Source organism: Lepidochelys kempii, chromosome 8 (genome assembly GCF_965140285.1).
Source record: "Lepidochelys kempii isolate rLepKem1 chromosome 8, rLepKem1.hap1, whole genome shotgun sequence".
Classification (NCBI taxonomy): Eukaryota; Metazoa; Chordata; order Testudines; family Cheloniidae; genus Lepidochelys; species Lepidochelys kempii.
The window spans coordinates 33883165-33909803 of NC_136387.1; the positions used below are offsets into that span (position 1 = coordinate 33883165).

General features: G+C 38.0%; 1 protein-coding gene across 6 annotated transcripts in view; it reads right to left on the reverse strand.

Moving 5' to 3' along the window:
• The window catches only part of FBXW11 (F-box and WD repeat domain containing 11), a 125737-nt gene that overhangs the window by 35542 nt on the left and 63556 nt on the right, over positions 1-26639 (reverse strand). For all 6 annotated transcript variants that reach the window (XM_073355998.2, XM_073355995.1, XM_073355997.1 and 3 more), the window contains 2 exons: positions 24911-24973; positions 21996-22221 (listed from right to left, as the gene is read on the reverse strand). In XM_073355998.2, the coding sequence (XP_073212099.1) occupies positions 21996-22221; positions 24911-24973 (289 nt within the window). The remainder of the gene's footprint in view (positions 1-21995; positions 22222-24910; positions 24974-26639) is intronic.

Sequence of the window (26639 nt, forward strand, 5' to 3'; positions counted from 1 at the left end):
GCAGGAATGCTGAACTCTTTTTCAGAATATTATAGTTTGCTAAATGACAACACAAATGAAACATTTCATATTTCTCTTCCCTTACCATTCTTCCTTTTTATGATTAACTCCTACCCTGGCAATGTAGAGTAAGTAAACACAGTATATGATCAGATTCCTCTTGAGCAAATGCAGACATATCCTTGTGAGATGGTCAGGAGAGGTATTGGAAAGGATGCTGTAGAGCAGCGTTTCTCAACTTTGGTCACCGCAGCCACCAGGGGGTTTTCTTGTGGCTACAGCCCCCTGGGCAGTGATTAGGGAGAAGTGGGGAGCGGCAAAGCATTCACCCCTTCCCAGGGGCCACCAGTAGGGGTTTGGCCCTGCCTGCCTCTGGAGCCACAGACACCAGAGAAGCAGACAACCAGTGTGAGTTCCCCCCTTTCCCAGGGGCAGTGGGGCTCAGGCTTCTGGCTTCAGCCCTGGGGTGTTGGGCTGCAGGATCTGGCCATGGGGGTTTTGGGTTCCAGCAGTGGAGCTTCAGGCTCCATCCCCCAGTTGTGGGGCTTTGGGATCTGGCCCCAGGCTCAAACCCCCCCCATCACCCATGACCTCCACTGCCTCACTACCCCCCTCTCTCTTCAGAGCTTCATTTATCCCCTGGCTTGCCAGGGCTGAGTAAGTCTATTGTGAAAAGCAATATTAACAAACATACAAATATCAGTTTTCACAGGAGCAGACTTGCTAGCTAGCAAGTCTAAAAAGAAAACAGCAACCAAAGAAACAACAAAAAAGAGAAGAATGTGCAAAGCACCTTATTTTGTTTCTATTCTGTTTAGGTCCATAAAGAATAGAGACAACTGTACATTATTTTTATTATTGAGTCTGAAAAAACCCGACATAAATTACAATGATTTCGACATGTGCATATTTATTTGTTTTTCCCACAGTAAAATAAGTATTTTAGGAAAAATTGTCAGAGCGGCCACCCCCAAGAGTTGGTGGCTGCACTCTAAGGCCACCAAAAAATTTCTTGTTCGAACCCCTTGTGAGAACACTTTCTAATGTCAAGGTTAAACACATCTCTTCCATTAAGACGTTACCACAACCTGAGAACATGCTGCATGACCACTCCTGAACTTACTTCAGAAGCTAAGGAGGCTCGACTTGACCTTTGTCTGTCCCTTCCAGCCCTACATTTCTGTGATTCTATAATTTATATAGAAGAATTTGGATAAACCTAATTTGACTTCGTAATTGCAAAATCTGCATCATCATCTTCAGAAAGTGCTTTGTTATTGATTCTGGATTGCATGGATATCATTTAAAACTGCTCAATAGCCATTTCTTCTGCCATTTCCTCTCTTCCCTTCACCTTTCATTAATTTCCACAAAGCTTGCCTAATTAATATGCAGTTCAGTGAAGGACTCTATAAAAACATTTTTAAATAGATCTCTTCTTAAATTAATACTATTTTCTTTGCTCTTCAGCACTGCTAAGTTTAAACGAGGCCATCAAGAGGCACAGTAGCAAGTGAAAGAAATTGTCACCCAGAAGCTTTTACACTTGGCAAAGAAATCCTTGACACATACTATTTGCTACAATTTGACATTCTATCTGCTAAATCTAAGGTATCTATACTGGAATTCTCTGATTAGTGCTATTTTTAATATGGCAGAAATCCAGGCTCTTTGAAATGAGTAATGGACCTAATAGTGATTTCCCAGTGGACGAGTGATGGACCTCTCTCAGTAGGCCTTTTCACCAATCCACCAATGATGCTTAAGTGGGTATATTCTTCTGAAAGTAGGATCCTAATTCTTTTAAAGACTAATCTGAATATATATCCCTGACCTGCTATCTAAATTGTTTCTACCTTTGTTCAGCTGTAAATGAGCTCAATCTGCTTATTAGCTAGTACTCTTGATAGAAATTAATATCTAGACTAAAGATAAGATGCATAAGGGAATGCCTGCAGCACCCCATATAAATAATCAAATACACTGATATATTGGAAAACCATTGGGTACATCTCCACTGACTTCAGTGGAGTTGTATGCATCACTGACATTACCCAAAACACCTAAAAGTTTAACTTTGTAGTCCAGCTGTTGAATAAAGATTACCTTATCTGATGGGTTCTGTTATGAGGGAACATGGTACAGAACAATGACCTGCATCTGTCTGAGTACGTGAGCTAGTTTCTGGACATTTGTGTGTTTGGACTTTGGCAAGAGAATGTAGTTGATCTACACGGTGTGTCCAAGCAAACAATAGTCTAAAAATGCAGCCATTGCAATATGCCTCTTCCAGTAATCAGAGCTTTCAAACTAGAAATTAATGTTCTCAGAATATAATTACATCTGCTGCAGAGTGCATGACAGCAGCAAGTGTAATTAGAAAACAACGGCCACCTGGAAGAACGTCTTCTCTCAATCGCTGAATAAATGCATTAACTTCCTTGGTCAAGCCAATATTTGAGTAACTGATCTGGAAACTTGGAACTCTAGGGAACAGACTGAGAAATACAGAGCTAAACATATTTTCTTGATATGACTTCTGGCATCTCTTGCAGCCAAAGAAGAGAGCTCTGCCAATGGGCTCTCATTTGGTATAACTTTCCTTTACTTGCGAGTCTCTTTTGACTCCATTGTCACAAAAATGGCATTGCTAAAGTCTCTCTTTGGCCCAGGAAGTTTAGGTTTGTCAGAATTTGATGGTAAAGGATATGATTTAGTCATCAATTCTGTGACTTTAATGGATCTCAGTGAATTCTTTGGCTTCATCCTCCGCCGGACTGGCTGCGGCTGGGGCTGGAGTTCCCCTCTCCCCTGCAGCTGTGGGCTGACACCAGAGCTGTATTGTGTGTGCTCCCCCTCGGGCCTGGGCCCAGAGCTATTCTTCCCCTCTTCCCCAATTGCCAGAGCCGTCCCCCCAAGCAGCCAGGGCTGGAGTTGGAGCTGTCCTCCCCGGAGCAGCAGCAGGAACTGTCAGTCATGTGTCATTCTCTCCTCCCATCCCCCACCCGGGTGCTTGGGCTCTCGGTCAGGGCCACCCCGACAGTTATTTTTAGTAAAAGTCAAGGAGAGGTCGACGGCTTCCATTAACTTTTGTTTACTGCCTGTAACCTGTCCATTTACTAAAAATAACTGACGAAATCATAACCTTGCTAATGAAGTACCACTTTTGCCAGCAGGAGCACTGGTGCAAGCTTATAAATCATCTCTGAAGAGATGATGCTGGAGTAGTATCTGTTCTCTCTCTGTAGTTAGAGGTATTTAAATTGTAATATTATACTGCCTTTATAAAGCCAAGATAAAGAGGGTTACCCATTTCTGGGATTTATGATACAGTAGCTAAGGCAAAATAATTCTCTGGTGACATCCTGTGGATAGTTACCCATATCCTTGGAGAGAGGATGCTAAGGTTTCTCAACTGGTTCTCAAACTATCAAATTCCTCAACATTGCATTTATTTTTGGTCCACTTAATCTTACTGAAACATTTGAGTTTAACTTAGTCTTTGGACTTAGTCATGGACTGCTTTTGCGTTTGGTTTAGCTGTAGAGATTTCTTATAAATATTGCTACTAGTGTAAATCATTCAATATTTGCTTTATGACGACAGGCTCAAGATAATGAACCATGAGCCATTATAATTGTCTTCTATTTAAAAACGTCATTCAAATGACTGGAGTAGGATAACTAATTCTGATTTGCCTCTTCTTCGTTTACAAAGGGATTGTCTACACTACCCCTTAAGTTGATGTAACTTATATCGCTCGGGGGGGTGGGGAAGAGGTGGTGTCATCCACTAGGTCAGTAACCCTGTCAAAGAAGGCAATTAGGTTGGTTTGGCATGGATTTGTCAAGAAGAAATCCATGTTGGCTATTCCTTATAATCCTATTAACCTCTAGGCGCTTACAAACTGATTGTTTAATAATTTGTCCCAGTATCTTTCCAGGTATTGAAGTTAGGTTGACCAGTATGTAATTCCCTGGTTCGTCTTTGTTCTCCTTTAAAATAGGTACTATATTTGCCCGACATAAAATAATTGCTAACACTTCCGAGATTGCTTCAGCTAGTTCCTTAAGTACCCTGCTGATTTGAATACATGTAACTTATCTAAATATTCTTTAACTTTGTCTTTAACTATTTTGGTTTTCAATTCTTCCCCCGGTTGTTAATATTAATTGTATTCAGTGTCTGGTAACCTTTTTAGTGAAGACTGATGCAAGAGAGGCATTAAACATGTTAGCCATCTTCATGTCATCAGTTATTAGCTCTCCTTCCCTGCTAAGTAGAGGACCTACACTTGCCTTCATCTTTCTCTTGCTCCTTATGTATTTAAAGAATCTTTTATGTCCCTTGCTAGGTGTAACTCATTTTGTGCTGTAGCCTGATTGTCACTATATGTTTGTGCTATTCTTTGTACTCCTCCTCAGCAATTCATCCATCTTTCAACTTTTTGTAGGATTCCTTTTTGATTTTCAGATCATTAAAGAATTCCTGAGGCAACCATACTGGCCTTTTACTATTCGTCCTATCTTTCCTATATCACCAAGTTCAAACAAGCAAGCCTTTTTCAGTAGGCGGTTCCCAACTTTCATTGCCTCCAAAATGGCAATTCCCTTTCTGATTATGGATCTTCACTCAACAGTTATCAGGACTGCACCAATATCACCAGCTATGTCAGCATATTTAAGCAGACATTTGAGGTGTTCTCTATAGCATGATCATTATGGTAAACTTGTTCTTCCAACCTGCACCTGTCCCACTAATTCTAATACCTATTGCAATTCTAATTTTCTAAATCCTGCTTTTCTTTAGGACAATTTTGCCAAAAGACCATTCTCTCATTTGATTGTGCTCTTATTTCATTAACTTTTTGAAAAAATTCAATCATGAAGTGGTCATTTTAAAAGTTATTTTTAAATAACTGATTTGATATAGTGAAATCAAATGTAGTAATTTGTAGCAAACAGTAAGAACACCTTCACAGGCTAAAAATAAGGAAGGCAATAAAGCTGTACTGACTGGACCATTTTCATTTGATGCTGTGGGAGGTGCAGGAGGAAAGGGGAAATATACCCGTATCTTAGAAGGGAAACATTTAATACAGTTGTAATGTATTTTTGAGATTTCAGTAGAAAACTGCTAGTTAAACACTGTGGCTTAAGTCGACTTTTTAACAAGCTCAGATCAATAACCTTAAGAGTACTTATACAGAACAACTACATCTAGTGTCTAATAAATTAATGCAATGCCATATTCTCAATGCAGGATACTAACCATCCCCAACACACAGGACAAGCAAATCAATGAGTTATGAGGAGAGGCTGAAGGAGCTGGGATTGTTTAGCCTGCTGAAGAGAAGAATGAGGGGGGATTTGATAGCTGCTTTCAACTACCTGAAAGGGGGTTCCAAAGAGGATGGCTCTAGACTGTTCTCAATGGTAGCAGATGACAGAACGAGGAGTAATGGTCTCAAGTTGCAATGGGGGAGGTTTAGATTGGATATTAGGAAAAACTTTTTCACTAGGAGGGTGGTGAAACACTGGAATGCGTTACCTAGGGAGGTGGTAGAATCTCCTTCCTTAGAGGTTTTTAAGGTCAGGCTTGACAAAGCCCTGGCTGGGATGATTTAACTGGGAATTGGTCCTGCTTCGAGCAGGGGGTTGGACTAGATGACCTTCTGGGGTCCCTTCCAACCCTGATATTCTATGAATCTATGATCAACATTAGACAAAGGAAAAATAAAATACTTTTTACATTAGCATTAATAACTTCCAAAGTGAATGGAGTGCTGGAGATGGCGATTAATCCTTTTACCCCGATACTGTAACATAGGGGTTACTGGATAAACAAAAAGGTTCCCAGGCTCCCATTCCACTGTATTGTTTTCATCTCAAAAGCCTCTATACAGCCCTTGCTCCAGGTCCCACTCACTGACCTGCCTCTCCAAACTACTTGCTTAGTTTTCCCTACCCCTGTAATTCTACAAAAATACAGGGTAAAGATGTTAACATGCCTAACAGTGATGATATTTAGATAAATGGTTAGGTAAGCAATGAATCCACAGACAATTAAAAGGTGATATAGCTCTGTTTGGCTGATAATTTAGTTGTATCACACCCTGCGACAACACTAAATACAAAAACTTTGGTATTAACTGTAAAAACTGAAATCTACAGAACATTTGTTGTAATAGATCAGAAAGTGCATACATAACCTAGTGTTCTGAGGGAACTAAACTTAAGTTATAATAATACAAAAATACATTAAACTGCTGGACCATCTAGCCTCTAGAAGTCATTTTTAAAATGAGCTCAATGATTCTGGTGCCCACATAATTAGCTTTTTACAGAATCAGCAGATCTGAAAATTCTGACATTTGTCAATCCGTACCTCCAAAACTCCAGTTATCTCCCAGTGTAAACTATAGAAATGTTATCTTTCCCTTCTAACGTAAGGTACTTTCTATCATCTGCAGCTTGCAAAAGAACAGAGGCACTGGAGCTGTCTGCAGACTCAGGAAAAAAATAATGCATCAGTTACGCTAGGTTCACATTGGAAGGTTATCTTCACAACCACAAGAACTAGAACTTTTTTTTAAATGAAAGCTTAGATTCTGCAAAAGTTGATGCCTGAGAAAGTTTCCTACTTGTCACTGACAAGTGGACTTTCCAAACCCTGGTTAATGAAGTTTACCACAAAAGCTAAATGCTCTCTTTACCATTACAACCCTCATTCTCAATCACACAGCAATGGTACTGCACTCACCCATGAGAGCAATTACTAACAGGTGAGCTAATAGAAAATCATGCAAGACTGCTAAACATGTGTAGGATGTATAGTCCAGGTGATGAATGATTACCAGGTAAGAACAAGAGATTGAAATAAGTTACAGGGGACACTACTGGGTTAGTGGTAAAACAGGCACATTTTTAAAATTACGTTTTTGCCCCGCAGAACACCATTTATCTTGACTTCAACTCTTATGGTCGGGGGAGTTTCTAACCAAATCTACTTGCAAGCAGGAACACAAACATTCAATCAGGAGAGAAAATGTTAAGAAAAAAGGCAATACTTTGTAAGTTAACACAAAAAGGTAAAGGTTTACGTAGGTTCCATTTGAACACTGCATTTTTCTCTTTGGGATGCAGGGGTGTTAGTAACTTTATGATTAACCTTAAACAAACATGCATAATTGAAGTTTATCCAGCAATTATTCAACCATATACCTGAAGAAAGGTGAGAGCAGACACACTTCAGACATTGATTTACTTTACATTTTTGAGCAATGTAATCAAGTGCCAGTCTTTCAAACATGGCATGAAATGTATCTTCCTTCAAAATGTCAAACGTAGAGAAATAATTCCAAATGGAAAAAAGTGACAGGGCAAATATATTACGAAAGTTCATATTAAGTTAGCATAAAAGCTAAATCTTATACATTTATCTGTTACTGCCATCTCCTGGTAATAAACAAAATGATTATGCTCCCTAAAATAAACTGGAATATTTGCCTTAGTTATTTTATGTTCTGTAGAGCTATAGTTAACTGTTTTAGCTACTGAAATAAATTACATTTTAATAGCATGAGCTCATCAAATGTGAAAATGTTTTATTACTAGTCAAATGTGCTTATGCTGTCTTGTACATAAAAACAATAACGGAAGTATGATTTAATTTTGAAGCCCCTTCCATGGTGAAGGGGCTAGTGCCACTTTTGTTATTTTCTCAATGGCACAAACATTGTAAAACTGAGCTTGAACAAATTCAGAGAGCCTTTTTCCAAAAGGAAAAAACAGCTTGGTTTTCAAAATCAGTTAAGGCTGTTAAATGACAACAGTGGACTTATCACTCAAAAACTCAAAGCATATAAAAACCGAAAGCCTCATACATTTTACACTGCTCACATAATCAAGTATAAAAACTCATCTGAGAAAACTATATAAAGTGTATTAAAAACTGTTGATGTACATTAAAATTAGTTATATCAGAATCTCATATATGTAGTACACGCATATGTAATTTATATATAAGAATGGCCATACTGGGCCAGACCAATGGTCATCTGGCCCAGTATCCTGTCTTCCAGCAGTAGCTAGTGCCAGATGCTTCAGAGGGAATGAACAGAACAGGACAATTTATTGAGTGATCCATCTCATCATCCAGTACCAATTTCTAACAGTCAGAAGTTTAGACTCGCAGAGAATGGGGGTGCGAAAGCATATGCTTTCAGACAAGAGAGTTGGGTTTAAATTTTGAGGTTAAAGATGGAACAGCATTTTGATCATAAGGAAATTTGTTATGTAGTGATGAAATATGCATTTCCTTGTACTTTATTAGAATACACATTTATGTTCATTATGTAGGTAGACATTTGTGAGGTCCTTAGACATTTCTTTCTTTTAATCACTTGGGGTTTTTAAGTGATGTCATATTTATATTATATTTAGCAATTTAAACTTTTTAAAACAATGTTTTTGGTTTTGTAATTTCTTCTAATTGCATCTTCTTGTGAAAGCAAGACTTTTAAAAAAAATTAAGTGTGTTGACTAGATCATTAGATTATTAAATCAGAGCGAAGTGAGCTGATGGAACTAACAGTAGTAAGGAAACCATCTTTCCATCTCAACATCCATCTCTCTTCATTTTTAATATGTCAACTTGAACGATGAAAACTCATGCCTAGTTTTCAAATAATGGGGATAAAAAAATATGAACCTTTGAAAATTGTCACTTGTACAAGTCAGTGTCCAAAGCTACCTAAAGTTTCAAATTTGGTAGAGCAATGATATTTCAATGGGTAGAAAAAGAACAAAAAATCATTATAAGCTTCATAAAAAATGTCTCCTTCCTGAAATTTTAAGTCAACCTCAAAAATGCTTAAATTATTCAAAAGTTTCAACACACTCCACTTGTCAAAGAAATATAAACCCTAAAAATCAGACAGCCTGATATTTTAAATTTTGAACTACAAAGAAAAACCAACAACCAGCCTTTTGATGGAATCTCTGGCTGCAACCTGGGCATGGGTGCACTACCAAGTTGGTGTCATCTTCTGCAACATCTAAGTTTCATTTTAAACAATGAAGTTTCTAGCCATTATAGCTAAGAGAGAACTTTCCATACATGAATTGATTGTGAACCATTGCAGTGATGTCTCCCCAAGCCCACAATGTTTCCTGTACTGCAAAATGAACACTCAGGGGAAGATGCTCTTGCATGCAGCATGCAATCTTACTACCACTGAAGTCAGAGGCAAAAAACTATTTATCTCAATAGAAGCAGAATCCAAACTATCCATACATTTCTAACATTTTAGTCCAATCATAATTTTAGACAGCATGAGTTTTCATGAAGATTTGACTATACAAAAAGTTTGAAGGGGCAACAACAAGTTATTTTGGAGTTAAGATACACGTTAGACAACTCTGTAAAAAAAAATTACTAACTTGTACTTGAAAACATAGTTGGTTAATTTTATTCAGACTTGACAAGAATTCTCTTTTGCTTTCCGAGTAGTTGTGGTACTAATTAGGTCAAAACTATTTTTCAACCCAAAGTTAAAGAAGTTAAAATAAGATGTTAGAATGGAAGTTAGATCCAACCAGCTACCATCTTTCCAATCTCAGAATTAAGACAGTGATGCACATTTCATGGTCCATTAATCCACATCTCAGGTGACTGAAAGCACACAGCTGCAACACACTTGAGGTGCGTATTAATAGACCAATACCAATAAAACATAGTGGTGTGTCTATGGATCCACTATGAAATTAAACTAGATACAAATAAGAGTTTCCTGATTTAACTGTTACTCTGCACACAACGAAACTCAATTAACTCATATTAAGAAAAAATGCTCCTTTTTAAGAAGGGGGAAAGAACTGCAGTATTTTTTTGGTGTTATCGACATACATCAAGTTTCCACTCTGGAAAGCCACCTGTAGAGTGTAATTACCCAGAAATATTTTGCCCAGTATGCCTTGATTCTTCAATTTTTTTTACAGGTAATTCACATCATAAATGTAATGTTAGGTTTCAGAGTAGCAGCCGTGTTAGTCTGTATTTGCAAAAAGAAAAGGAGTACTTGTGGCACCTTAGAGACTAACCAATTTATTTGAGCATAAGCTTTCGTGAGCTACAGCTCACTTCATCAGATGCATTCAGTGGAAATGCATTCAGCTGTAGCTCACGAAAGCTCATGCTCAAATAAATTGGTTAGTCTCTAAGGTGCCACAAGTCCTCCTTTTCTTTTTTCATAAATGTAATGTCCACATTTAGTTATATCAAATCAAACTAAAAATGTGAACATGTGTACTTTATCCAAATGAATTCAGCAGTAACATGTCCAAAGCCTAGCTACTACGACAGGCACATTATTAGTACCTCTGACAGCAAGCAGGAATCTCTCATTCAACTCATATTTTAAAAAACATATGTAGTTCAGATCCAGAATACCATCAAAAGTCTACAAATACACATTTTACACTTCATGTCTGTTTACAGATTTAAAAAAACACACCCTTGGAATTGAAAGAGACCATAAACTAAACATTTTCCTTAATAAGCTCGTCTAGCATTTATTAGTATACTTTTCAGAGAAACAAAACATCGCCCCCCCTCCCCCCGAATGTTCTGGTAGTTTTATATAGAACAGTGAAAAGGTACAGCTGCTGGTGATTATAGGTACCAGATGAAGGTTTGGTTTAATTTCAATAATAAATTAAAACAATTAAAATCCACAGAGATTTCAAAGCTCAATGTGTAAATATCACTCTGTATGAAAATGAAACCCAAATGCGGGATGTCAATTCCATGCAACTGACTAAAGCTGGATATGAAACAGTAGCTTAGATCATGAGACTGCACAGATTTTTGTTATTTTAGAAACAAATTTCAAAGAACTTTGGCAGGATTTTACTTGCTCAATACAGTGTACAACTTTTTTACATACAAAACAGCTGCAGAAGGGACCTTATTTTTCTAGGCAAAGGCAACATAAGATATTATTACAAAGGTCGAAGTTGCATGCTGACTAAAAAAATCCATGATTTGCATAAGAACATGCAAAGTATTGTAAAATTCATTTAACTTTCATTGAACCTTTATTAATTAAGGCACAAAGGTGAAATCAGTTACTCTTACAATGTAATTACCTTTTATTATGAATTAATGTCTTTTCAGTACAAATAATATTTGACATACTAAAAGAAACAGTCAGCATATTTAGAAGAATCAGAAGCCTTTCTTAATCAGCCTGAAAACTGTAAAAGGCAAGTAACATGGTATCTGCAACAAAATTGATTTGACAGTCTCTGGCAATATCCTATCTCCTTTGTGAAGTAGTAAAGATTTGCCTTTAGTTTGAATGATATACCATTTTTCCTTTAATAACAGTACTTACTAACCACAACCTAACCCTGTAAGAACAAACCCTGTAGACTAAACATTCTACCACTGCTTTTTGAAAAGCATACCATAATTATCACTTTTTCCACTGAAGAGAAAGGAAGCCAGAGACCACAAATATTTTCCATTTTCCTAGCATTCGCACAGGTGTAAAATTCAGAATGGACAGTACCAAGCAAAGACTACTTAAACTTCTTCCTTTGAAGTCTGAAAAAGGGAGCTTAATTCTTTCAGACAAGTCATTTTCAAAAACAGGTAGTTTTTAAGAGTATCTTTTTACATAGTTTTAGCCAAATATGGGATTAATTTATAACAGCTCAGAGCAAACTGCCTGGAACTTTTATATGAGAGTTATTCATGCACTACATAACTACATGTTTTCCTGATATTTCTAAATTTTCATCACTGCAACAGCAGCACTACATATCCATCTCCCTGCCCTAATCACTCTTTACAGAGAAATTCATCAAGGCTTAACACAGTTAAGTTAAGATCCAGGAAGTAAGCTAGCAATATCTAGTTTAACTGCATGATCCTGTTGGACATAATGCAAATCTTTCAAGAGACAAAAGGTATACTTTGTAATTGTACTCTGAAGATATATCTCATACAGATCATTCTGTGCACCTGCATACAAATGAAATTTAAGACCACCTCAAAATACTAAAAAGCCACTCTGCATCCAGCAGGGAGTATGAAGCACCAGTCTCTTCACAACAACGCAACTACAACAAATCTTCAGTTCTACAGAAAGGTGGGTGGGAGATGGATAATCTTTTTGGATGTGTATTTTAAGCAGAACAATCACAAATAATTGTCTTTTCTCTAAAGACACTCAACAAATGACAAAGCTCTAATGATTTCTCTATAAAACCACACGCATCATCAATGAGAAACTACAAGCAGTATGAAGTGTAAACAAAGCATACATACCATGGTTTGTAAAAATAAAGATTTGTGTGGGAGGGAGCTGAAGTATAATTGTAGTAAGTTTATTTTACACCAGAGTGGATGAAATTTATTTACACTCCCTGGATGAAAACAGATTAGATTGTTGCCGTAGTTAGGACAGACATGCAAGCATGAGAAAATATCAGCAGGAACTAATGCCACCTGAAGTGGTGTTCATAGCACTCAACAGCTTAGCATAAAGTTGGAGCCTGAAACTTACTGAAAGTTTGTCACTATCACCTGGAAAAATGATCTTTCATGTCCAAAAACTGAGTTCACAAGCACAACGGCCAAAATGTTGATTCTATAAACTTCATAATGATTCCATCATCCCATTACAGATGGGTTTGTTTAGATTTTTTTTTTATTAACTAAACCTTTTGATATATTCATGCAAGGATAAGGGAGGACATGCAGTGAAGGACTCAGTGTAGTTGTAGCAGTGTCGGTCTCAGGATATGAGACACACGATGGTTGAGGTAGTATCTTTTATTGGACCAACTTCTGACAGAGACCTGAAGAAGAGCTCTATGTGGCTCCAAAGCTTCTCTCTCTCTCACCAACAAAAGTTGATCGAATAAAAGATGATTCCTTCACTCAGTGAGGTAATAACAGGATAAAAGGTGAGGAATGTAATCAAGCAGTTTATTCGGGGTAAGTAAAGTTATCTATTCCTTTCCACTCAAATGTGTACATTCTTCTTATCGGCTCCTGTGCAGCAAGAACTCAAGACATCTTTTCAGAAACAAGCTTATCAGCTTTTAGTCTCTCAGAAGCCATGCCAATAGAGAGCGCAATTCCAGGCCGGAAAGTAGAAAAGTTCCCCAGTTCTGTGTGCTCAAATATGCATCTTGGTCAGCAGGAGATTAATGAGAATGCAGAATCCTTGTCTTCTGCTCTGCTTAGTCTCGACTCTTACAACTTGAAGTAATGAAGCAAATGCTTATGAGCCTCCCTCCCCAGTGGATAGAGGTGTTTCTCACCACTGCAGGAGAATCTGTAATGTGTCACCCATGTGACAATATGGCTCATTTATACAACGTAAAAAGTAGTTTCATGGGAGTTTTGCAATATCTCCTTCCTCTATGGATACCTCCTCGTGAAATGAGAAAATAGGGAAAAAGTTAAATACTTTACCAATCTGAACGTTATTTTTGCTAGCATTCTCCCTCCACTCCTTCAAAGTAAGTTCTGTGAACTATCTGAGCCCCTATCTGACCCCTACTGATCTTTCAGTAGCAGTTTGTCAACCAGTAGTCAATTTATAGATAAGAAAGTGAGTTAAATTTGGAATAATGAGCAGCTCCCAATTAAGAGACTGAAATGGCCACAATGCAGGTTGGCTCCTTAGGGTGAGGGGGCAGTTTAAAATTGCCACTTTCAACCCCTCATTCCTCCAACTCCAGCCATTCACTTCCTCACACATCTTTTCATCTCTATCCATTCAGGGTGAATTATCTTTTATAAATCACAACTGAGAGTTTGAAGAATTACAGATATTTTAATTAAACAGTGCAGGCCATTGTTGGATCATATTAAAGAAGTTCTGTATTAAAATCACAAATGAGTTTGATTCCCCATAGTTTAAATTCCAGGGTATTACTAATTAAGAGGTCTCTTGGTTTTTGGTACTGTTTCTCTCCCCCTGTGTGTGAAACTTGCAAGCTGCTAATTGCGTTAGTACATTCTAAGACAGAGTCTGTTCTCAAAGCAATTCACACAGAGAGACTCAAAGCAATACTCTGTAACAACAGAACCAGCTCCCAGAGACTCCCCGCCCTTTTGTTATATTAACAATTGTGATTAAAATAGAGATAGAGGATGTATGTGGATGGATGCGTGGTGTGGATAATAACTGAATGATCAGGGAGGTGCCAGCCTAAGAATCCAGTGTCCATCGGCTGAAGAAGGCGTCAAGTGGAAATAACCAGAGGACCCCAGAAGGGCAGACTGGAATCCACCCAACAGCCTCAAGAATGGGAGAACCAAAGAACAAGATAACATCTAGCAGCATGGAGCTGTCAGGAATGTGCTATCTGCTGACTGATTCAGCAACAGCATGATGAAGCAATTCCCATAGACTGGCATAGGAAGAAATTCCTATAAAAACGGACTCTAGAAAGTGAGAACTTTGGGGTCTGATTCTGCAAACCAACTTCCAGGAGCATCAGATGAGCATCTGACAAGGCCCTGCTCCCTCCTCACGTCCAGGCCACCTGGCCAGTGGCTTGGCATGAGCAACTCTAAGGCTGGTAACTATGATAAGAACCTTGCAGAACTTGTGTGTGTGTGTATGAATGTGTGAATAAATATGAGATTGAATGGAATGTTATAGCTATAACTAACTGCTTACGATGATTCTTTCTGTATGCACAATAAATGTGGTATTTTGCCTTTTCCTCTTTAATAAGATCCTGCTGGTTTTTAATTTATTGGTATAACACCATGGCCTGCAATCTCTTCCATGCTTTTGCCCATTAAAATATTAAAGGGTGATTTGTGGAAAGTAATCCACATTAGGACACACTGTATTTGTTTAAAAACTCAAAAATTGCTTTAGTTTCTTCAGTATTATTTTCTATCTTTCCAGTCTTGCTCAGTGAGGAAGCAGCTAAGGCAGGGATGGGCAAACTATAGCTCGGGGCTGCATCTGGCCCTCCAGAAGTTTGAATCCAGCACTCGAGCTCCAGCCGGGGAGCGGGATCCAGAGCTTGCCTTGCTCTGTGTGGCTCCTGGAAGCAGCAGCATGTCCCCACTCTGGTTCCTATGCATGGAAGCAGCCAGCTGCCCCCCCCCACACACACCCCCAAGCGCCACCCCCGTACCTCCCATTGTCTGGCACCTGCGGACGGGGCAGCTCGCAGAGCTGCCTGGCCGTGCCTCTGAGTAGAAGCCGGAGGGGAGACATGCCGCTGCTTCTGGGAGCTACTTGAGGTAAGCACCGCCTGGAGCCTGCACCCCTGACCCCCTCCTGCACCCTAAGCTCCTGCCCCAGCCCTGATACTCCTCCTGCCCTCCAAACCCCTCGGTCCCAGCCCAGAGCCCACACATCTTCCTGCACCCCAACCCCCAAATTCATGATCATTCCTGACCCGCCATACAATTTCCATACCGAGATGTGGCCCTTGGGCGAAAAAGTTTGCCTACCCCTGAGCTAAGGAGCTACTGAGACCTGCTCACAGCCCGTGGTAACCAGTCAACACGCCTTGAGAGAGTTTGAGCTTTCCTACAGGTTCTACTTTTCGCAATTGGCACCTACTTCCCATTTAATAACATTCAGTTCCAGATTACTAAAACTTAGTTTTTACAGTAAGCGTTTTGTTAACCCTACCAACATCCCAAAAAAGTTGTACTGAACTGTAAGGCCTTATACAGTGTTTCAGTTCAAGAATACCTGAGCAGAAAAGGGAGGAAAAAAAGTTGTAGATAAAAAATTGAGATGGGAGACTGATCACAGGTTTAGGTAGCCTCTGCAGTTAGCAGCTGTAGGATTTTTAATGTGACTTCTTAAAAAACTGAAGTGGGGAGAAGTCTACCATTTTGGCATTTGCCTATTAAATATAATGGATATAGTGATATATGAGCAACAAGGTCCCAACTGTACCTGCAGCATGGCTCAGATTTCAAACAGCCAACTGAAATTATAGAATCAGAGGACTGGAAGCGACCTCTAGAGGTCTTCTAGTCCAGTCCCCTGCACTAGTGGTAGGACTAAGTATTTTCTAGACCATCCCTGACAGGTGTTTGTCTAACCTGCTCTTAAAAGTCTTCAATGATGGAGATTCCACAACCTCCCTAGGCAATTTGTTCCAGTGCTTAACCATCCTGACAGTTAGGAAGTTTTTCCTAAAATTCAGCCTAAACCTCCCTTGCCGCAACTTAAGCCCATTGCTTTTTGTCCTATCCTCAGAGGTTAGGAAGAACAATTTTTCTCCCTCCTCCCTGTAACAATCTTTTATGTACTTGAAAACTGTTTTATCCCCCGTCTTCTCTTTTCCAGCTAAATGTATATGCCTAGTGATTTTCTAATGGCAGTTGGAGCACAATGCATTTCTACATTCTATTGCTGGACTGATGCAAGACGTCTCCTTGAGCCAACAGCTTTAGAATTTTGAACCTGGAGAATTTCTAACTTGATCACATCCAAGAGCTGGGATAGGTTATGATGGGTATCTTTACAGAAAACAAATACGGAGTGACAAGTAAGAGGTAAAAACCCTTTGGGGGACTCTGAAAATGTATCCATATGTAACATGATTAACCAAATGTTCCTTACCCTAAGGGTTGCACAGCTTATTTATAATATGTCTGGTAAGTGTTCTAGTATAGATATGTTTTTCAAATGATTAAATCAGAGCCCAGAAGCATCTGGCACAGATGTTAAATTATTGTGCATCTTTGTTTAGCTTATTCTCATCTCTCCACAGCAGCAACAATTTTTCTGGATGCAAAGAATGTTTCTAAAAAGTTGGCCATTCACTCAAGATGAACCGTCAGTTCCATCTTAGGCTCTAATTTTGTTAAATATATTCATTTTAATCTAACCCCTAGTGCAAGAAAACCTTCCCTTGCAAACATGGATGAGACAAGGGTGCACACTTGTCCTTTTTGATATGCTTAATTTTCCGTGAGCCTTTTGCTACAGCTCTTCTCAGAGATCAAAGGTTCACAAAAGATGCTGTGCACTGCAAACTACGTTCTGAAGATGGAACATGTACATCACAGATTCAGAATAATTTTAATACTTATTTCAAGCCATTCACTCCTTGTACTCTGGTATCGAGGCACAAGACAAACTGTAATAAATTTCAAGTAATTTCTCTAAATCCCTTATGCAATTCTGTCATTTTTAATCTATTTCCTGTACAACTGAAACCAAAATGGCAATGTTTGCAATTGATCTGATTAACTTCGATTATGTAAGTGATTAGAACGACTAAAAGTTTCAGAGAGGTTTGCACTTAGTTTGACTTGTTTGGATAAATTAAACAAGAAAAACAAATATTTTGTACTTGTTATTTCTGATTCTTAATCTACTACAAATTGCAAAAAGTTAAAGACTTTAATGTCTTAAATGACAAGTATTCAGTATAACAACTTCCTATTTTAAAATAATTACAGAAATAAAGGAATTAACCTTAAATTCTTACAGAATTAATCTGTCTCCAAGAATGAGGATAAAAATAAAATGTCTAAAAGAAGAAGAAACATCATACAATATATGCCCTAACATTGAACAATGCCGTACAGTTTATATCTTGCAGAAAGTGTTAAAATGGTTTGAATCAATAGCTTTCACATACCACAGGTTCAAGCACAGCACATAATTGCAGCTCTCTAAGCCAACATCCTTACCTCTAACTATAAAGCATAAGGAATAGCAATGTAAAATGTTACAGCTGGAACATTGCATCAAGAAGAATCTATATTTTAACATACAAAGACTAACTTGCATATACGCCCTGATCCTGCAAGTTCCAATGCATAAAATGAAGGCTTGCGCTCCATTTGTTCCACAAAACTCAGTGGGAAACTTTGTGGATGTAGGGATCTGCTCACACATTGAAATCTGCAGGATTGGGGCTCTAATAAGCAAAAACTAAACAATTTTAAAATGGCAAGTTGTTCTGAATGAATGATTGGATAAGAACCTTCACACAGTGATATGACAATAAAAAAGTATGTTTGCACAGATCCAAGACAAATACCCTATACACCTAGTACACAATTTTTAAAATATCTCCAGAAGAGCTGGGTAAAAACAAACATCACAATGCTAGGCATTTTCACAATACATAACAGTAAAATAAACTCAGTTTAAGTCGTGAATTTTTTTTTTAGACACTTTAATTAGCTGCTACTAATTTCACACGGCTGCTCCTCTGAAACCTGTCTTCAATTGGCTAGTAAAAACCCTTTACATATAGAGAATACAATTCTACATGACAAAGTTAAAACAGTCCTAAAAATTTAGGACCAGTTTTTTAAAGGTATTTAGGTATGGTGCCTAATCTATAATAACCAATGGTGTGGATTTTGTCAAACCTGCCTTTTACAAAGCTAGAGGATTCCAACATGTGTGTCAATATATCTGGGATGGGTATTCTCTATCATCTATGCCACCTCCATTAGATTTCTTTAAGTGTAGATTACCCCCCCCGCCATATATATTTAGTATAAAAACACTTCTAGTATTCCCCAATATATATTCTGATATACTTTCAAAAAGGAAGCTTGCTAGATTTAAAAGATAGAGTTTTCCTGTGCATGACAAAACAAACTTTGTATAAGAAGCTTATAGTAAATGCAATATACAAAACTGATTTTACAGGATAAAAGGAAGGCCAAATTCAAGATCAAGAAGGAAAACAACCCTGTTTTTTCCCAATGAAGCTTTCACTGTTTATGCTGTATCTAAAAATGAATACGTAAAACAATGAGATTTTCTCCAATCACACTAAAAAAAGCTAAAACCTAGGACAAGCGCAATTTATACCATAAAGCTGCTTCATTCAACATCACGTCTGCATTACAGCTGTCAGAAACATCAACAATCATTTTTTGAAAAAAGGAGCAACTATGCAAAGCTGATCACTGTGTGTGTGGAAACACTGAACTCCTTAGAGGAATGTTATCTTCAAACGAACAGGACTTGAAGTTAGCATTTTATTAACATTTCTAAATGTAATTGCCACCTTTATTTTCTGAAAATGTCAGGCATTTTCCAACAGAAGTCTGAATTCAAAATGTACATTAATTTTCATGTTCACAAGGTCAATATTTGCTTGATAGGAAGATTTTTTTTACGTACATTGTTTTATGGATAGTAAGAGCCTTGGCAGCAAACGTTTTAAATCGTCTTAATACAATCCAGCAAACTAACTGACAGGATAACTTTGGCTGCAACTGACCAGAAAATATAAGCATTGTTATGGCATTTTTGGAAAGAATGGGGAAAATGAGAAAGAGAAAGTCAAACATTGGAGGACATATTTTAATGTATTTAATATAATATATACAATAAATATAAATGTGTATATGTAAATAAGAGGACTTATATGACTGTTATATGAATAAGTGATCTGGATCATTACAAATCCTGGTAACAGGTACCTAGATTTCACACTGAAGTTCAAAGTAAAGCAGCTGCAAACTCAAACTTGTGTTCAAAAATCCACTTTCTTAACTGAAGACCACTCTGCATAAATGCCTTGACCAGGCAGGCCTGATTTTTAAGTTGCACACTTTTTAAACATCTCCAAGGAAAATATAAAGCAGATACCCACGTTAAAAAAAAGATACTGGGGCAGGAGATCTACAGTATCTAAAAGCCGAGCGGTGTCATTTCTGCAGAAAAAGCGAGGAAATTCACTAGAAAGAAGCAACCCAAAATTAAATCAGATTGAAAAATCTTGTATAAAGCTGAATTCTCAAAATATTGATCTCATCTTTCCCCCTTCCCTTCATATTCTACCTTTTTTCCTTCTGTATTTTTTTCTTGTCCAGTTCTTTTAAATGTCCCTTTTTTTCTTCACTCCCACTTTGTCCGCAACTGCTGAAGCCCAGACCCCCACCTTGCCTGTTAGAATGGTGTCCACTTTAAATATGAGCTGGCACCTCTGGGACAAGTAGAAAATTCTCTCTGCCCCGTGGAAAAAAATGCAGGCAACAGCAATGTAAAATGGATGTGTACCTGGTTGGTTTCATTACTTTGCTCCCCATTTGTAAAATGGGCATAATACCTGCTTTTTCATCCCTTTGTTTGCCTTGTCTCAAGACTGCAAATGATTTAGGATAGGGATTGTTTCTTACTGTTGTGTATGTACAATGAGGCACCAATCTCAAATGGGACTGTTAGCCACTACTGTCATATAAAACACCACCACTTCAGTCATGAACCCTTATATGAAGATTTGAAGTAAGTGAATTATGTATAAGTAACTAAGTAAAATACCAACATGAATGTTTATAATCAAAACTAGATTCCATCTCATAATACATCATTGGCTCCTAGAGTCTTTTCTCTTCTCCTTTCCTCTCAGTTTCTATGGTGTCCCTTACTAGGTTTTCAGGTTTCCCAGAGGTGCTGAGGTCTTAACAATATTCTGCATGCCTAGAGGGCAGCAGTTACAATTTTAGTTGGGAAAAGGATAGACAGAAGGAAAACAAGAATAGCGCTGCTTGCGTTCTTATAGTCATCTAGCTCTGACAGATTTGCCCTTTCAGCACTCCATCAATTCAATCAGCTGCCTGTCACTATCAGTTTATCAGTAGCTCAAGCCTGTTTGATTCAAACATCAAAGAAATCATGGTATGTTGTGCTGGTGTCATCCGACAAATAATAAGTACAATGATGTGCATAACAATCTAGTATTCTAGCTCTTGTTTTTATGACTGCTCAGTGCAGAGGACAGAACAAGAGACGGTCAAAGCAAACAAGGGAGAGAGAATATACAAATACGGGAAAACAGGAGAACATGAAAGGCTAGGAGAGGCACAAGATTACAAAGAAAGAAAACTGACAGCTGTTAGGTAGAGCAGCTCCTAATGTTACACTAACAGAGCATTTGAAGCAAATTTCTTTGACTGACTGACTTGTGTCACTTTTATCATGACTGCCTGGATTTAAATTAGCAGGCTTTTCCAATGGCTGGGTAGACCAGGTTCTGGATAATGTCTCAATGTTTCATTAGTTACTGGTTAAACTACATCAACTATTAGGGTCCCCTACATCAGGTGGTTTCTTTAATTCCTAAAAGACAACTGGTTTCTCTCATATCCAACATATCCTGCAGTGATTCTATTGTATCTACTTTTTTTTAATCATCATAAAACACCACATGCTGAATTCACTCTTTTTTATTTTATTTTATTTTTTTTTAAAGGTAGCTGCCTCTCACTATCAGAAATCAGAACAAAATCCAGGGAACCAACTCCTTGTTGCTCCTGCTCAGGAGACGGAAATATAAGTTGCCTGCCAAGCACAAAAAAAGTCTAAAGCTACAGGGATTATATGCACCTGGAACAATAGGGCTCCATCCTCTTTGTGGACTTGCATAGAGTATGCATAGGTATGAACAGTCTGTTAACATACAAGATACTGAGGAAAGGAATCAAACTTGAACTGTATAAAAATTTTACAATTAACTTTTTTGATTAAGAGTCAGTAGCAAGAAAACCAAATGTATAGACTAGCTTATCAAAGCAGACAGATTTAAGTTCACTTTTAAAAAATATTTGAGAAACCTAGGACAAAACAAAAAATGCAGTATAGGCTTCACAAATCAAAGCCATGCAGGCTAATGGTATTTTCTACTTTAAAGGGTTTGCTATGGAAAAGAAATCTAGGATAAAGTTTGCATTTGAAAAGCAACTTTTACAACAATTCAGATCCAAGTAAAACACAGACTGTTCTTTAAAACATACTAGTTAAACTGTATTTATGTGGAACAATACTGGCATCCAGTGGCCAGTTCAATTAATCACAGAAATGGCTGACAAGTTATTCTCGTATGTATTTACTCAACAGGCAAAAATAAAAATATGGTGTCTGTCCAGAAAAATGTACATGATTTATAATCTACATTTATCTATAGTAAAATATACACTTATCTCCCAATTCTTATAGATACATTTGTTACCTGGTAAAGCAGTGATGAAGTCCCGTTGTAACATGGGCTTCAAATAAGAGTTAATATGTCCATGCTGATAGTGACACATTCGTGAAATAAGGTGTTCCACAAATTCCACTTGATCTGATTCAGACCACTGGTCAAAATATTTAATACACAAGTCTTTTTCCTTTTCGTAGTTTCCTTCCGATGGTCGTTTCCTTGAGACTATCACGGATGAAGTTCCATTACTTATCTATTTTTAAAAAAAATATAAAAGTTAATACTTATATATCAGCATGTATAGTCAGGTAAGAGTAACCTGAACTCTGAAAAAGGGGCTGAGAATGCAAGGAAGTGCATCTTAACAGAATGAAATATTGAAGTCTATAATAAAAGCCATTTATGCAAAAAGATTAACTTGGACATTCTGCTTTCATAGATGAGATTACTGAAATTGTTTTTTTTTCTTATATAATTATAAATTATCAATTACACTGAAAAACTAAAAATCTCTTCCCATTTACAATTATTTAAAGTAACATTGAAGTGTTCATTCAACATAGGGGAAAGGCTCTCCTATTCACACCACAACTTTCTACTGTTGTATTCCTTCCACAACTTCCATTGGTTTCAATGGATGTAATTATACAACACAAATCAGGGAAAAGATATGAAGTGCCGATAATAATTAGAAATTAAAAATTGCACTGCCCATTTCTTGCCCCATTATTTAAAACTGACAGGAATTTGTAAATTATATATCCTTTCCTTATGACAGTCCACTCCTGCCACCTGACAGTGTGCAAATGCCAACACCTAGGACCATTAAATGGGACCTTGGTTTTTAATTTTCCAGTTGGGTGCCGTAACAGATATTGCCATGGATGCCACACCACTACACAATACAGATGTTAAATTTTTCACTCAAGAAGAAGAAAGTTCAAGGCCATACTGCCTACTTCCATGATACTTCTTGGTACCAAACATTCTCAGTATTTGGTAAGAATTTCTAACCATCACTGTGCATACACCACCACCTAGTGTTTAATAAGCACTATTATAGGATGACAAGACATCGTGCAGTTTAGGCAGAAAGAGTGATAGCAAGAAACAGGACAGCTCCACTATGATCTATAGTATATTAACTATAGTATATTGACTAAGCAGGCTAAGCTTCACTAGTACCCTGAAAATGTGAAACTAGAGCTTCCAGATCTGAAAGTGTTACGCACTAATCCACTATGCTATATGCAGACACTTAGGCCTTATCTACACTGCTACTTACAGCACTGAAACTTTCTTTGCTCAGGGGTGTGAAAAAACACCCCCCTGAGCGATGCAAGTTTCAGTGCTGTAAAGTGGCAGTGTAGATAGTGCTACAGTGCTGGGAGCCATGCTCCTAGCATTGGTAGCCAGTCCCCTCACTGAGGTGGTTTTATTGCAGTGCTGGGAGAGCTGGAGCCGCGACTACACAGCCACATTAAAGCATTGCCACAGCTGCGCTTCAATGCCAACTGTGTAGACATACCCTTAGATGTGCAAATTGATCCACAGAGCATTTCAGGGTATGTCTGCAGAGTTTGTAGGAAAAGCAGTGATACTGCTAATTTCAGTTTGCTCTAGGATTCCTTAAGTTTTCAAAAGCCTCTTGAAACTAAAGAATAAATACCACTTAAACCAGCAGAGTGGTTGTTTCATGCCTTTCTTTGCTGGGTGTTGCTCTGGTGTACAAGTTGAGCAAACCTCAAATTTGCAAGACCCCAAAATTGCACGGATAGTAAATATAAGGGAGGAAAGAACTAAACAAGTAAGGGATTGCTTGTAACCTCAACTGTTTTCAGGGAAGATTTGATACAAACATGGCCACAAACACCACCCAGAAAGGGAAAATAAAGAGAATAGAATTGAAGAGGAGCATGTAACCAAGCAGCCACACATCACAGTCTTCCTCTTCCCTTTACTTTTTCACAGAAAAAACGCATAACATCCTGCACATGGTGTGTGACAAAGTCTGAAAGGTTACGGTTTGAGCAGTGATATCTCAAAAAGCATTTGTTACTGACATTCTACATTTTATTCATCTACCTCTTCTTTATACATGACAATAGTTACACACACACCACACCATCCTTTGGATTATTCCTCTTGTACAGGGAGTAAAGTTCATAGGTAGGGAGATGACTGTTTAAATATAAAAACATCAGCACACAAGGAGAAGTTGCCCTATAATCGGTTTTTGTTGTTTGTTTGTTTGTTTTAAAAGGACAAGGTTTTATGGACAGGCAATTTTGACTGTTTATTTTACTGGGAAATAAATCCATAGATTTACGGATTGCTGGTCTCTCAGGCTGAGACCATGTGACTGTTTTAGAGTCAACTCTAGTCAAAGCCGCATTCCATATAGCAGGTTGAACTTCTCAGAAGAAGATGACCGATTACTATCTGGCAATAATTGATCAAATTAAATCCAGAGGTTTCCTGATACTGTGTTTCAGAGCATAAAGGCAGCAAGCTTGGAATACACACACGTTCCTCTAGAGAACAATATCTGTTATGCCTATTTCACCACAGTCAGTTTTCCTGCAGTGGTAGGACAATGCTAGACCTTGTTCCTTCCATTTATGGCCATTGCACTGTCTCTCTCTATTTTATGAATCCGTACTGAAACCTGTGTTTTGATGCTGAAATTATCTCATTTCAAGGTAGAGTGAACAAAGTTTTAAAAATCTGGAAAGAACAAGTCATGTATAAAATTGTCCATCACTGTCATCTTCAACCTGAGGACTCCACTCTGAGCTAAATATACGATGGCATCAAGTCTACTATGTATAAGAGGGACATTCAACTAGCAGGAGTAAGCTCTCTCAAAGGCAGACATATTGAAAATAATGCCAACTATCTATATATCATTTACTGCCTTCCCTTGGGAACCTCAGTCATACCTGCCATAGGGTATTTTTCTTTGGAGATTCATCTTCATTCTGATCCTCCATTACTGATGTGTTCTAGGAAAAAACAGAAATATTATTTGAATTTTCCTCTGCATGTGTTTAAATTTTGTGGCAATTCCATGCCTGTGCAAACTTTTTGAAAAGCACATCTAAAAAAGATAAAACCTTATTTTCCTATCAAACATTACAAGAGATTTCTAGTCACATAAAATCTAGATACCATAAATGTTAAGATTTCCAGTGAACTAGAGTATGTTCACTGATTCCATTTACAGTAAAGATAATTCCACTTCTGACCTCTCTTCAGTTTCCATCAACAGGCTCTCATCTAGCCTTTTTAATTATCTCAATGGGGAATAAGTCCATTTATGAATTAGAATTAAACTCCCTCAGGTGAACAGGAAAATTGCTGAAGTGATTAAACAAGCAGCTTCTGATGTGAAGTCAAAATACATACGTCTCGGGTGAAAAAAATCCAGTCAGTACACCCTCTTACTCATGTAATATTAGATCATATATTAGACATAAAAGATCTATCAGGAGTGCAAGATTGTTCTCTACAGACTATTTTGTAGCTGATTGCCATTTACAGTTTTTAATGTCCCAAGAGATTTGGCAGCTGCCATTTCCCTTTACTTCTATTTTCCTTTCAAGAATTCTGATATCTTTTTCCCTTCCATCTTCACCAGTATGTATCTCACTTCAAACTTCTCTTCTCCCTCTTTACCTTTCTCCTGTTTTCTTCCCTTCCCTTTTTTTTTTTAAATGGAAAACCTGACGTCCGCCTCCCTCAACATCCATCCTCCCCTCAAACTTTCCTTTTCCCTCAGTTCATATCTTCTTTTCTCCACTACCTGCCCACATTCACTCACTTGATTCTGCCACTAAAACTGAAACAGTCATGCATTCTCTCCACAAATCACACTCATGAATCCCAACTTACTCACTGCTTCCCCTCATACCTCTGCAATCACTATTCACTGGAGTCACCCTACACACCCATTCCCTCTCCTCCCCTCCATCACTCATACCTACAAAAAATTGGCCAATCGATAATGGATTGGTAAAGGGGCTGTCAGGGAAAGCTGTGTATTTTTTTAAAAATGAAAACTATAAATATTTCTACAGGTGTGTATATTTTGATGTTATCTCTCTTCCCTTCTCCTTTATATATCACTTGTTCTGGGGAAAAACGTGGAATTAAGATGAGTTTTATACCTACTTCCAAGTGTATATTTTATCCTGCTTCCCTGCCTTTCTTTTTTTTGGTCGGGGGTGGGGGGGTCTTCTTCCATTATGAACTCTCTCTGATAGAAACTGTACACACAACTGCTTAGGAGCCATCCCCCCTTCCAGGGTACTGGCTATGTTCTGAACACATTTACCACCCTTCCCTCTTCCTCTATACAGTTTTTGTCCTGTGATAACAGCAAATCACAGAATGCAGCTTTATTTCAACACCAAAGGAGGAAGCTTACTAGAAAAATAAAACAGCATCACCCATAAAGCTACACTCACTGACCCCCCTTTTAACTGTAAGCTTCCCTCAAACTTATTTGAGTCCCTCCTGCCTGGCTTCCTGTTACAGAGAAATGGCGTATCCCACTTTTGAAGAATTACATTGTGAATTGCCAGCAAGAGGAATATGCCTGGAAGAAAAAAAGCAAACTCACCTGCTTATGATGTAAGCAGCAGAGACAAATACAGCAAAAAGTGGAGG